At 38.6% G+C, this 12,357-nt stretch overlaps 1 protein-coding gene across 10 annotated transcripts in view; it reads right to left on the reverse strand.

Annotated features, from left to right (window-relative positions):
• The window catches only part of mbnl2 (muscleblind-like splicing regulator 2), a 37,707-nt gene extending 25,606 nt beyond the window's left edge, over positions 1-12,101 (reverse strand). For 6 of the 10 annotated variants that reach the window (XM_087791710.1, XM_087791715.1, XM_087791711.1 and 3 more), the window contains exons 1-2: positions 7,702-7,991; positions 2,348-3,000 (exon numbers count right to left, since the gene is read on the reverse strand). In XM_087791710.1, the coding sequence (XP_087647836.1) occupies positions 2,348-2,521 (174 nt within the window). In that variant the 5' untranslated portion in view covers positions 2,522-3,000; positions 7,702-7,991. Of the gene's footprint in view, positions 1-2,347; positions 3,001-7,701; positions 7,992-11,930 lie in introns of those variants that run through there. The other 4 variants (XM_087791716.1, XM_087791714.1, XM_087791717.1 and 1 more) reach the window with 2 other exon arrangements.
• Positions 12,102-12,357: the final 256 nt, after the last annotated feature.

Here is a 12,357-nt window from a genome sequence, read left to right on the forward strand (position 1 = left end):
TGTTTTTGTATGGAGAAATAAACATGTTCTACCACACGGGGTATTTGAGAAGGACCGCACTAAGCTAAGCTTTTTACTAAAAGAAGCTTTCTTCTGTGTGGCTAGGTCATGCCTGGTGTCACACAACCCTATCAGATGAGAAGAACCAGCAAGACGATACCAGTTTAATGGGGTAAAAACCTGTCGGCTGTGGAGCAAAACACATTTGACATAATGGAGCACACATTCTGTGGGTTGTCGTGAGCGGAGTTGAGTCCAACTGAAAACTTTAAAGACTGGTATCATGATGACATGTTTATTGCGATACAGTCTAAACAAGCTAACCAGTAAAACACAAAAGTATTGCCATGGATTGGCTTTTAGTCCCAGAAACAATTGTATGTAAATGTTTTTATCTTTATTGCCCAACCATTTCTGTGGTGGAAACATTTATGCTGGACTAAATTGTGAGGATACAATTTGTCTTTATTATCATTCAACTGACCTAAAGTTTTCCAGTGCAAACTACATCTAAGGTCCTATTGCCAGTGACATTTCTGTTCAGTCAGGGATGTTGTGGTAAATAAGCATACAGAGAAGCAAATAGAATCATGTGATAAGGACTTCCAGGCGCTCTCTCACATGGGTTGAAAACCAATTAAGCTCTATAAGAAAAAGCTGTTTAGTCATTAAACAATAATAACAGCAGCTCATGAAACCGACAAGTAAGACTATCACTTAATGGATGAATGTGTGAAAGATCTCTGGCAATTATAAAAATATAATATAATATATAATATATAATATAATCAATATAATTGTATCCTTAGAGAAAAAAAAATGCAGGTGTAACAAATTATCCTTTTTTTTATCCTGCTGCAGGAATGAATGCTGAATTTTCTGAAGGTAAAAAGTTCCAGTGTTCTGCTTTACTTTCACTGGTGATTCATCAATGTCGCAGCTGCTTTTTTGTTACCGTTTCTGCTGCACACACAAATGTTGGTCTTGAATGCTTTGGCCTCGAGTTAGGGCCCATCTTTAGAATCAGAGCCAGTGGAGAAGAGTGCTGTGTGAACATAATAATAACTATTTAAATTCTAAGACTATGAGGATCTTGACGATTGATGGTAAAATTTAACAAGGATGTAGATGTGTTGAAAGGCATCGTTCTTAAAATAACATAATAATTAAATTAATGCTTTCATTTAGATCCATACTTTGTGGAATGTCATGATGTATTCATTCGGAGGTGCGATATAGTAGTGCATAATACATGGTTGTTTATAGTAATTCTTTGTTTGTTAGTTGCATGTGACAGCTGACATGGTCACCAGGAATAGAAGCCCTCGAGTGACTTCAGGCGATCATATGTATTCTCCCGGCACAGATGACGGTAATGGCATGGTAACATTAGATCTACTTACTACATAAAAAGACACGTATGCCCACTCATGTTTGTTCCCTTGCAGTGACTGAATATGACAGAGGAGCTACATGGCCTTTAGCTTCATAGGTTAGACAAGTCTAGTAACTTAAGTCTACCATTGGCATACATACCTTTTGGGGGAGTCAACCTATACCCATTTGCCTTGGGGGCCCCACAAAGCTGTTACAATTTACATCCATCACTACATTTGTGTATCTGTATGGTCGACAATTCAGGATTGAAAGGAAAGGCATTGTGTTTCTGTGTAAGATCATATTTTAAAGAGCAACTAATGTGAAAACACAACTTTATTGACTTACTTTCATGTTTCAAATGTTTAAATATTCCTCTCCAAGATGTCCCCCCTTGTCTGAAATCTCGGTGAACGAGAGGTTAAAAGAGCAGAGCTCCCTATGACACAGTAATGGGCTTCACTTATCCTGCAATTACGCTAGCTTTGTTTATATAAGAGTCCCTTGTAGGTGGAGACTTCAGGTGGTGATGATGGTTGATCAATCACTGCAGAGTGGGTGTGGTTATGGTAATCAAGATTTTATCTCCAGAAAAAAAAAAGTTTTTTTGTTTTTTTACAATGTACAAGAAAATATTCATGGGATTTGTTCATTTTTGTTTTGCTTTCCTTGCGCCAAAGGGATCAGTCACATCCCGCAAGATCCTGGCAATGACTGAGGACGAGAGGATATGACGCTCTTAAAACAGTCAAGCTGTCTGTAAATACTTCTTGACTCTTAAGGGAAGTAGTCGGGCAATACTACAAATATATTGCTGCATAAATTGCAACATATGATATTGTTACCCTTGTATTTTGATACGTATTGTATCGCCTGATTCTTGCCAATACACATCCTTAATGAACATAAATCCCTCCCTAGTGTAGGGACACAAGAATTGAACAGGTGCAGATAATATTTGGAGTCTTACCTTTAATGAATCGAAGCATGCGATCACTCTCCCGTTCTCCACCTGGCAGCTTTTAGAAGGATGAGCAAATTTGCATTCTTCGTCGCTGCGCGAACAGGTTCCTCTCTGGAACTGCCGGCACACTTCCAGGGTCAGCCATTTTGTGTCACGTATCGATGCGATATTTAGCGCCATGGCGAATGTAGCAGACAGTCAGTTGAGGAATTGTAGGGTTGAGGGAGGATATTCTTCCTCTCTAGGGCCGTTTAAAAATAGTTCAAAGATGAATGCTTAGGTCTGCATAGAATTATTCAAAAACGAGGGGTTAGCCTCGATGTAGTAAAGTGCCTCACGATTACTTGGTGAAGTGTTTGATTAAATTACTCAAGCAGTTTCAGTTTCTAAAGGCTGAGATGGCGTAACAACAGACAGATTGCCATGAGTGTTCTTGCTTGGTGCAGTAGTCCAGCACAGTTTCTTTTTTTTATTCCTCCTTTCAGAGCATGTGGCACCTTAGCCAGCAGTGTGGCGGCTCCCCCTTGGATTGTCTTCACACTAAGCAGCAGCAGAGACAAACATAAGGGTCTGCAAAGGCTGAGCTTGACCTTTGTCCAGTCACCGAAAGGTCTGAAGAAGCAACGTCAGTGGTTCACAAGGCACTTTCTGTCAGCAATCTGCAGGTAAACAAGAGAAAACAAACACAGTTAAATTAGTTACATTTGGATAAAAACAATGTGAATGCTACATCAAACAATAATAAACTGAAGACCAAATTCATAATCCATAATATATAAATATCATAACATGACGTAAGTGTGCCCCACTTGTGTAAGAGGAGCAGAAGAACTAAGACAAAGCACTTCTCTAAGAATTATTTAAAAACATTTTTTTACAGAACCCTTTGAGGCCCCTTCTAATCAGAGAGGAGTGGATTGTTATGAGACCCATTAGATCCAATATATTTTCAGTGTGAAATACTTTCTGCAAACTTTAGTTCAGTTTTTTGCTATACCAAGAATCAATAAAATTAATTATAGTATCATTAATAACTACATATAATACTGTAAATTATAATGTTAACAGCTAATATACAGTAAAAAAAATAATTCATTAAAATAGTAGCAACATTTTTCTTATTTATACTAAATGACTGGTAAGTATGATCCTACAAGAGTGAGGCTTTCAAGACTGAATGAAGTGATATATTGAGTAAAAAATATCAGTTTTTTTTTCATAATATATCAGAATCACCTGAATGGCAGCATTTATCTTTATACTCTTTTAGCCCAGCAGTGTCATAGTCAGGCCAAAACCAAACTGTTACAGAAAGAATGAGTCTGATAGTGACAACTTACATGTTCATGTAATGTTGTACATGTTAATTGTCTCTTTGTTTTTCCTTCTTCACCAAACACATCAAGATAAAATGAAATATAATTAATAAAATTGCCCTCTCCTACCATATTGACTATGACTGGACAAGTAGTTCTCTCACAGGCCACACATCTCTGGCAGGATTGTATAACCCCTTACATTTCTTCATAAGGATGTGACTTTCCATGTAGAACTAGAGGGTCAGTTGGGAGTATCAGAGGATATGAACTTTGTCTTAAGAAAATAAATCTATTGCCAGGCTTCTGTGTATTATTCACCATTGGTGCGACAGGGGAGTGGGAAGGTTACAAAGGGCATCTACAAATAAGAACATGGTGATGGAAAACAGATATCACAAATATTTCACCATACATTATCACAGGGGTGTTAAAGCACCAGCTCTGCAGCACATTGCTCTATTAAATTTCTTTCTGAGGTTTTGATTTGGCCTCTGAAAAGTAGAATTGAGAAATGTTGCTCATAGCTGGTTGTTAAAGCCTTCAGTCTTTAAGAAAAGCACCAGGATGCGGCATTGATAAATGTTCTTTGAAGAATTTAAACTTAAAATAGCCGGCCCTGCAGAGAAAAAAACCTTCTTTACTTGGTAAAGTTTCTTCGTAGTAACAGACCTCAGACGGTTTTTCACAGAGCAATCCCTCAGGTTTTGTCAGATCTGGGTTAGGCAGAGTATTTTTGTCCTGCTGTCATGTAGATCCAAGAATCTTTCTTAGTCTCGAGGTGTAAGGCCAAGATTGCTTTTTTTTTTCTTCGCTCGTTTGCTTAAAAAAAAACTTCTGAAGATTACGGGAACCATTAAAGTAATCAGAGATGTGTAAACAAATTTGCAGTCAACCAAAAATGGCACTGAGACGGGGGAGAACATGAGAGTAATAACTTAAAACATTGTCATGAAAAGGAAGACTTCGTCATTTGAAACATGTGAGTAAGTTCAGAAAGTTGTGATTTGATATTAGTTGCCCTTTATAAAAGGTTGGCATTAGAGTTGCAGATTATGAGAAATGCTAATCAACCATAGTTTATGAAAATAGTTGTCAAAAACAGACAATACGCAGTGTAGCAGTAAAATGTTTGCAATGTTGCCCTTTAAAGTTTCTTCAACCAAATTATAGCGAAGTTAATCAACCTGTTCTATTTCACTGCCAAACATGTCAAAGATAGCTTCAGGAAAAATAACGCTTGTGCTCAACGTCAGCTTTCTCCAGGGATGGAGCTCATTTCACTTCAGGTCCTCATGGGAAGGAGCTCATCAGCTCTTATCTTGAACAATGAATCTCTTCTTATATTTAGATGTCTTTAATTCAGGTAACCTGCTTTGACAACAATGCTCTATCACCACTTAGTGAGTTGATGTTCAGGAAGAAAGCCAAGTTTAGTTTTAGGGAAATAGACACCACACTCCAATCACTTTACTGAGATATTGAGAGGATAAATAAAAACTTCAATCTACAACCATCTTTTTTCTTTCTTTTTTTTTTCAAAGACTTGCTACTTTTAAGTAATTTCGTTTCCATATATTAAAAAACAACCCAATCTTGCAGAGTGTATACTCACACAAAGCATTATACTTACTTTAACAGGTCATTGGTGCAATGACATGCATACAAAAGAAGATGTAGACATTGCTGATGTATACTTGATCAGTGCTTGTCAACTTTAACTATGTATTTTACTTTAAAGCGAACAATAGTGTCATCTCAAGGGGACAGACGGACTGGCCTGATAATCAAGGCAGAGATGTGAAGACAGACACCACAGCACTAGTCTTTATGGATTACTGACGCTTACTAAGGCCAGCTGGCAAGAGCATTATCTTACCCAGTCCTCTTAATTGAATGAGAGTCAGCGGGACTGGGGCGTCTCAAGTGAAAGTCATTGGCTTGACCTCTGAATACCATGTATGTAACTCATTAGTCTGGTATCCATGCTGCAGTTTATCTGAGCTGCCGGTATTTGTTCGGTAGAGTTGATAAGCTACCTGTTTTGAGTCTGGTGACCGTGCTGACGGTGGCACTTAAATGTAGATGTGGAGTGGCTGCATTTTCAGTTACTACTATTTTCTGTCTGCAGACCACAGATGAATGGTTATTTACATGGTAAGGAGGAACAAGTGGTCAATGTTTTCCTAGGCTGCAGAGTCTGGCTCTCGTCGCATAGAAGAGGAACATTTTCCCTTTATGTAATGGAAAATGACCGAACCTGTTGGTTTTTATCAAAATGTGCCTTTGTTCCTAACCTGGCTCTTCCAGTGTGACTTCACCATGTGCAACTTCTTCCATTGCACCAGAGTTTGAGCAGAGCTTTAACCTGCTCAAACTCCTGGAATCTTGCTCTGTATTTTTGAACAATTGGATTTTGTAATTCCCTCTAATGTTATACCTAGATTAAGCTACTGTTCAACATATGACACTGTCAGCAGATTTACCTGCCCAGTAATACAATAGCTTTGGCTTATCCACAGTGACCCAAATGACCCTGACAATGAGGGCAAGCTTCTGTTCCCCTCAGAACACATACAGGCTTTGCCTTGATTAAGCATTGGCAACGTAAACTCCTTATCATGAGTGAGAATTTGCTGTCAAATCTGGATAGCATAGGCTTAAAGGACCACAAAAAAACAAGAAAACATTGCAACGAAAAAGAGGTTGTAAATGTATATAAATAGATGCTAGAAGTCACAAGATTCAATTACGGGTTTGAGAAAATGTCGATTAACTAAAACATCACAATATTTTTTTTTGCAATACTGTATAAATAGTCAACAGCACTTTGTAGATTTTCTATATGAATAGCTTTGAAATCATAACTATTTTTGAAGAAATGTGTATACAAAAAAAACATTTTTTTCTTATTATAATTCACAATTAACATTTTTGTGTCAGCAGTCGTTACGTCACCTGCAACTAAAGGAACAATGAAATCCTTAGATATCCTGGCGATGAATATGTTTGGACAAATCATCAAAAGTAACGCGGTCTTTAATCATAGTACGTATTGTATCGCCAGATTTTTCAATACATATCCCTAATTATATTCATCAAGAAATACATTTTTACAAGACAATATACTGTTTATAGGTTTTTATTAAGACACTTTTCTTCAGACGACTGAACCTATGTGTATGGAATTGGAAAAGTTTAGTCTTTATACTTTAAATTCAATCCACCGGCTAAGACATATATTTGAGTTATAAAGATTATTTCTCCCTACATTAAATCTATTTCTTGATTTAGAGTAGAAGGTGTGACTGAAACATTTTAAATGATTTGTAACAGCATTGGAATGCAGATATTTTTAATATGCTTAAGGGGGTCTCTGAAGTCATATCGAAGATTTGGCTGTCATCCGAGGCATTCTTCTTGCTACAGGAAGGGCTAAACTGATGTTCCATTTTAGAAAACACCCATTTCCCCTTGATCTGCAGCCAGGATTGTAACACCACACTGGCCTTTTCCATGCAGGCAATGTCCACCGCTTGACCGCGCCAGGAACCGCATCTGGCGCATAATCTAAATCTGGAGAGACGGCAGAAGGCTGGGGACACGTCAACTATGTTCGCTCTAACTTGAGGGGTTAATTATTGCTCAATTTCAGGTCCCTTGAGGTGAAAAACTTTTAAAAATGAGAGACAAACATTGACCAGGTCCAAAAGAGTATTTTGTGGTGTGAAGAGAAATCCATAAAGCACCAAAATAACTCCTGACATTTGCACCATGGAAGTTATCTGCTTTGATAACACCTCCTCTCTCTGGAGTAGATACACAAAGTCCATTACAGAGCTGAAAACTGCAATCACCGTACTTGCTGTGAAGCTGCATCGCCCCTGGGGATTTATCTCTTTTCTTTCCTGTCATTTGTAACCTCTTTCTATCACGCCATGAAGTATAACCTGTGCTTTCTTTAGCACCATCACTACTGGGAATGCAGCAGACTGCAGCAAAACTGCTATACAAAATACATAACTGGTCGATATTTGAGCCCACCTGGTTTGCCGGGTAGTTGTGCTGTCCCGAGCACAGGAGACTCCAGTGCCTCTGTGACACTGCGCTCTCCCGTCTGCCTCAGCAACTGGAGTTAATGACCATGTGAGCTGTTGTCATTCTGACTGCTGCAGCTGGAGGTCCATGTCCGGACAGGGATTTCTCTGGAAGTCTCCCTCTCTCTGAACGGAGCGAGCAAGCGGTGAGCGAGGCGGGCAGGCAGGCAGGCGGGGAGGCAAGCAGGAAGCGGTATAGTGTCGACTCCAACTATCTGGCTCTTACACTTCCAGCCAACCCACCCCAGAGCTAGCCTCCCCACCAGCTCGTGGCAGAGTCCATCCCCCTTCTCAGCTCCAGCCAATCACAGACCGGCCCCTATGAATCCCCCCTCTTCATTGGAACAGTAATGGGCTTGCAGTATCAACCCCTGAATGCTAATGTTTGCAGGTATTTCCCCAGTTTCACACCCAGCCAACCAGCTATTACATCATTTAGAGGTAATTTTGCTTTAATCTGATTTAAAATTGCAGGACCAACAAGATTACAAGAAACGTCACACTTCTGAAACATGGCTTTAGTAGGAATAGCACAACATTAATTTTACTGTCACGATGAACGCTGTGCCCTTGTCTTTTTTGTGATAATGAAATCGTAAACGCATTCCTTCAACTTCACTTCATCTGAGCCACCGCGGCGTCTTCTGCTCCTTCATTATGAATTAAAAGTCAAGTCACAAGGTGCCGTTGATTTATGCAATTGCATCAGAAAATAAACCCTTCAGATTGGTGAAGAAACGTTACATGCAGGGGGCTCAAGCTGGTGTCTCTCAGTGGGGCAACACTGCCCTTCCTCCACCCAGCAGATGACATGCTGGTTGGCATCATATGAGCCGTGAAGCCTGCGCGTCACAGAACTGATGAGTCAGAGATCCAGCTTCATGACTTTTCGATCCAGATTCAATAGAACAACTGTAGCGTCTGTCTCTTTCCAACCCTCTGAGCGTCTGCCTGTCCTACTCTCTCTCTCTCCCTCCATCTCTCTGGGTCTCATTCAGAGCTTCAGACAAAGGCAGTGAATGACATAGCAGCCTGGGTGTTTCTGTCAAATCAGTGCAATAAAATACATTTACTGTGGCGTAATGCACCTTACCCATGGGACAAAGAGCACAGCTTGAATCAGACCGAGGGATTCCGTAAGCAACAAAATAAAGGGGTATAACCCATAATAACAACCAATAGAAGAACTATTCAAGTGTGACTGAAGGTGGATAAATGAACCATTAAGTTGGACAGCTTCACAGAGCTTTTGAGATTTTGATGATAACAATTACATGAATGTTAACCAATTGAGCTACAAAGACAGGCACCAAACATGAAACAAGTGCAACAATATCTCAGATTCACTTGCTTTTCAACAGATTAAACTCCCTTGGAACCGTGGCGTAAACATGCCATCTAAAAAGAAATAAAAATAAAAATCAGTAATAGATAAGAGACATTACAGGTCACAAGCTAAGACACAGTTCAATCAAAACAAATGTTGACGGAGACAAAACGTGAAACAGTAGCATATCAAAATCATCTGAATTAGGGGCCGAATGTGGCCAATGAGATAAGAATTTGTGGCCCTCCATTTGTTGCCTTAGTGCAGGCCAATGAGCGACTTTGTACAATGTCACATGGTAAAGGAATACAAATCATCACACCCATTGTTATAATTGAAATAGCTAATAATAACTTCTAAGATAAATAATACATAAAATAAATTCACAGTGAAACCTCACAATGCCCCTGCCTGTGGTCAAGTTGTCACAAGCAGTTAAATCCATTGGCCCTCTGGCCAGTTGAGTTTGAGACCACTGATTCAAACCAACTACTATAAGTAGCAATGTTATTTATCTAAAGCACAAACCTATATTTTATAGCTGCTATGAGCCAGCAATTAGATAGATAATGTAAAAATGTGTTGACCCCTTTTAATTCACTTCCATTAACATCATCACAGCGCCTACAGGAGTCACTTTTGTCCTCTGAAATAAACATTACAGATTAAAAGCTTTACTGTTTTCTGCTTGCTGACATCAAATAACACAATCCTAAACAAATACAACCACCAGGAATGCAAGCAAAAGCTTGGCAGACTAACAAAAAGAACAACTTCCTGCACAGTCTACCCCCTTCCATGATTGTATCTCTGTCCTGTATGACCTCAGACCCAATGGAATACAAATACCTTAAAGGCAACAACGAGTTCATGTATAAGTACCAAGAGATTTAAAAATGTGGATGTAAATATACGGTGGTGTGACTATTGAGTGGCTGTGCATAACAGGATGGAACTAATTCCGGTGTAGAAATAGGGCACCAAAGACAGATCAATAAAAAAGCAGCTGTCTTTTTCTATTATTAGCGTAATCAAAGCTGAAGTGAGGTTCACTTCCTTCCTTCCGCTTGACATCCATCCCTACCACTGTCAGTTAGACACACTTAATTTACACGATGACTGAAAGTTAGCATGTGATGATGAAAGACATCCAGGCGAGTCTGTCGTGTTCAAGCCTGAAAACACTCAACTCCAAGTCTCACACTCGATTAAACTGTGTATTTAAGTCTGTTTCTGCATTGTTACACAGTGCAGTCTGCCTGAACCCAAGGTGTTGGACTTTTCTCACTGTTTGTTTCAGTTCAGCATTGAGATGTCATATTGCATTTTGCGCACGGACAATTAATCCGCCTCACTGTGACCTCGCGCTTAGCCCAATCAAGACTTATTTGAGTGTGAGGTCCAGCGCTCAGCCATCCAGAAATGGATTAAAAATGTAGAAACTGGGATCAGCAGGATTATGGTCCGACAAGATGATTTATTTCCAATTGTGTAAGTTGAATAATTTTGATATGAAAGATTACAATGAACTGATCAGCATTTTATTTATACATTAGTCATAAGAATAATACGTAGTAAATAAGAGGTTGGACTATTTCCTCGAAATTATTTCTGTGACACATAATTAACTGATAATTAAAAATCCAATTATTCTTTACTATATTGTTCTGACACGGGTTACTAGCGGCAAAAGCCATATATAGCATTCATCTTCAATGAGAGTAGATATAAATAACAGGTTGTGAGTCCTCTCCAACAAATGAAGATTTAGATACATTAAAGAATTGTGTCTTAATCCTTTAACTAGTAGCATTTGTTATGGTTATTTATTTGATTCAAGTGAATTTTTATTTACATTCCAATCTCATATTTTCCTTCATACAATTCTACCATTTATTTGTAAGTTTTATATATTATTACACTTCGAATCATATACAATATTTATTTTGCAAACATCATACCAACGTTCAATGTTAAAATGTCTAATACAATCAAACTCTTTCAACCATAGTCAACCAATTCAAAGACACCATCAAACCATTTTAAAATGTTTTCAAACGATTAACAACTGACATAAAACAAGTAACAACTGTAATTTAAAAAGTTTACAACTGTAAATAAAACCATTTTCAGATATATTTAAACTATTTCAACTGTAATTGTAAATTATTTTTATAGCTGGTCCAACAATGAATTTTAAGACTCAAAAGGAGCAGCGAGTAGTACAGTTTTTTTTCATTTATCTATATTAAAACAATATTTATTTTAGTCTTTTAAAAATTAAAAAAAACTTGGAGTTTCTAATGTTAAATATAGCCAAATAATTGTTCCTTTTTTCCCCGTCAAACTGCAGTATATTCCGTTACCACGGTAACTTCAGGGGTTAAACATTTCAAAACAAAGAGGCTTGACAGTGCACATGTTTAGGTAATTCTGTTTCTTATAGGACTTCAAATGATTCCAACTGTGTGATAAGTAATTAAAAATGATTATGATTATTATTATTACATAATGTTATGATGTTATTTAACCAAATAAATAGTCAGATTTGTTTCCAGTCTTGTGGCAAACATAATAAACATAGACAAATAGAGCAGCATGACTCAAGCCTTCAGTCAATATTGGTCTTAGTACCAAGAATGATTTATTTATAAGAAATGCAGCAACTTTCCCTGTTTTCCCTGGAATACTAAGTGACTTTTAGACGATCAAAAACATCTCATTCTTTGGGAAAAATGTGGCTTTAAGGTTCGCTTTTTGAACGCGTTGTTGTTTTGCTGAGTCACCGCTCAATTAAAAAAGAGAAAAGTCTGGTGAGCTAGCTGCTAAGCTAACTACCTGCAGCTTACCTGCTCACGAAGCTGTCATATCCAGCTGCTCTCCAGCCTCCGCCGCTGCTGCTCCACAGCTCGCTGCCAGGCTTACGAGCCGTCACAGGACGCCCGGGGTGAGTCTTCGTCTGGCAGCTCAAGGCAGCTATTCTCCCGCATGAAAGTTTTTCACTTCAGACGTGTATCTTGTGATGAGGCTGCCTACTTTTCAAGCTAAGGTGGGAAGCAACAAGCGATTTTGACAGATCGGGGGCGTGTTTAACTGGCGTTGCTCGGGGGTAACTACTCGTTACTAAACCATAATAACACACGAATACCGCGAATTACGGGTAGAACACCCTTAAGTTGAATCAAACGGGTAAATAAAATCGCCCACTTTGAGAAAAGCATTGGTTTGTAGATTCTAAAACAAACTCCAGACTATTTGTAGTCGCTCCCCCCCCTG

Source organism: Callionymus lyra, chromosome 5, assembly GCF_982586985.1.
Source record: "Callionymus lyra chromosome 5, fCalLyr1.hap1.1, whole genome shotgun sequence".
In the NCBI taxonomy this organism is placed as follows: domain Eukaryota; kingdom Metazoa; phylum Chordata; class Actinopteri; order Syngnathiformes; family Callionymidae; genus Callionymus; species Callionymus lyra.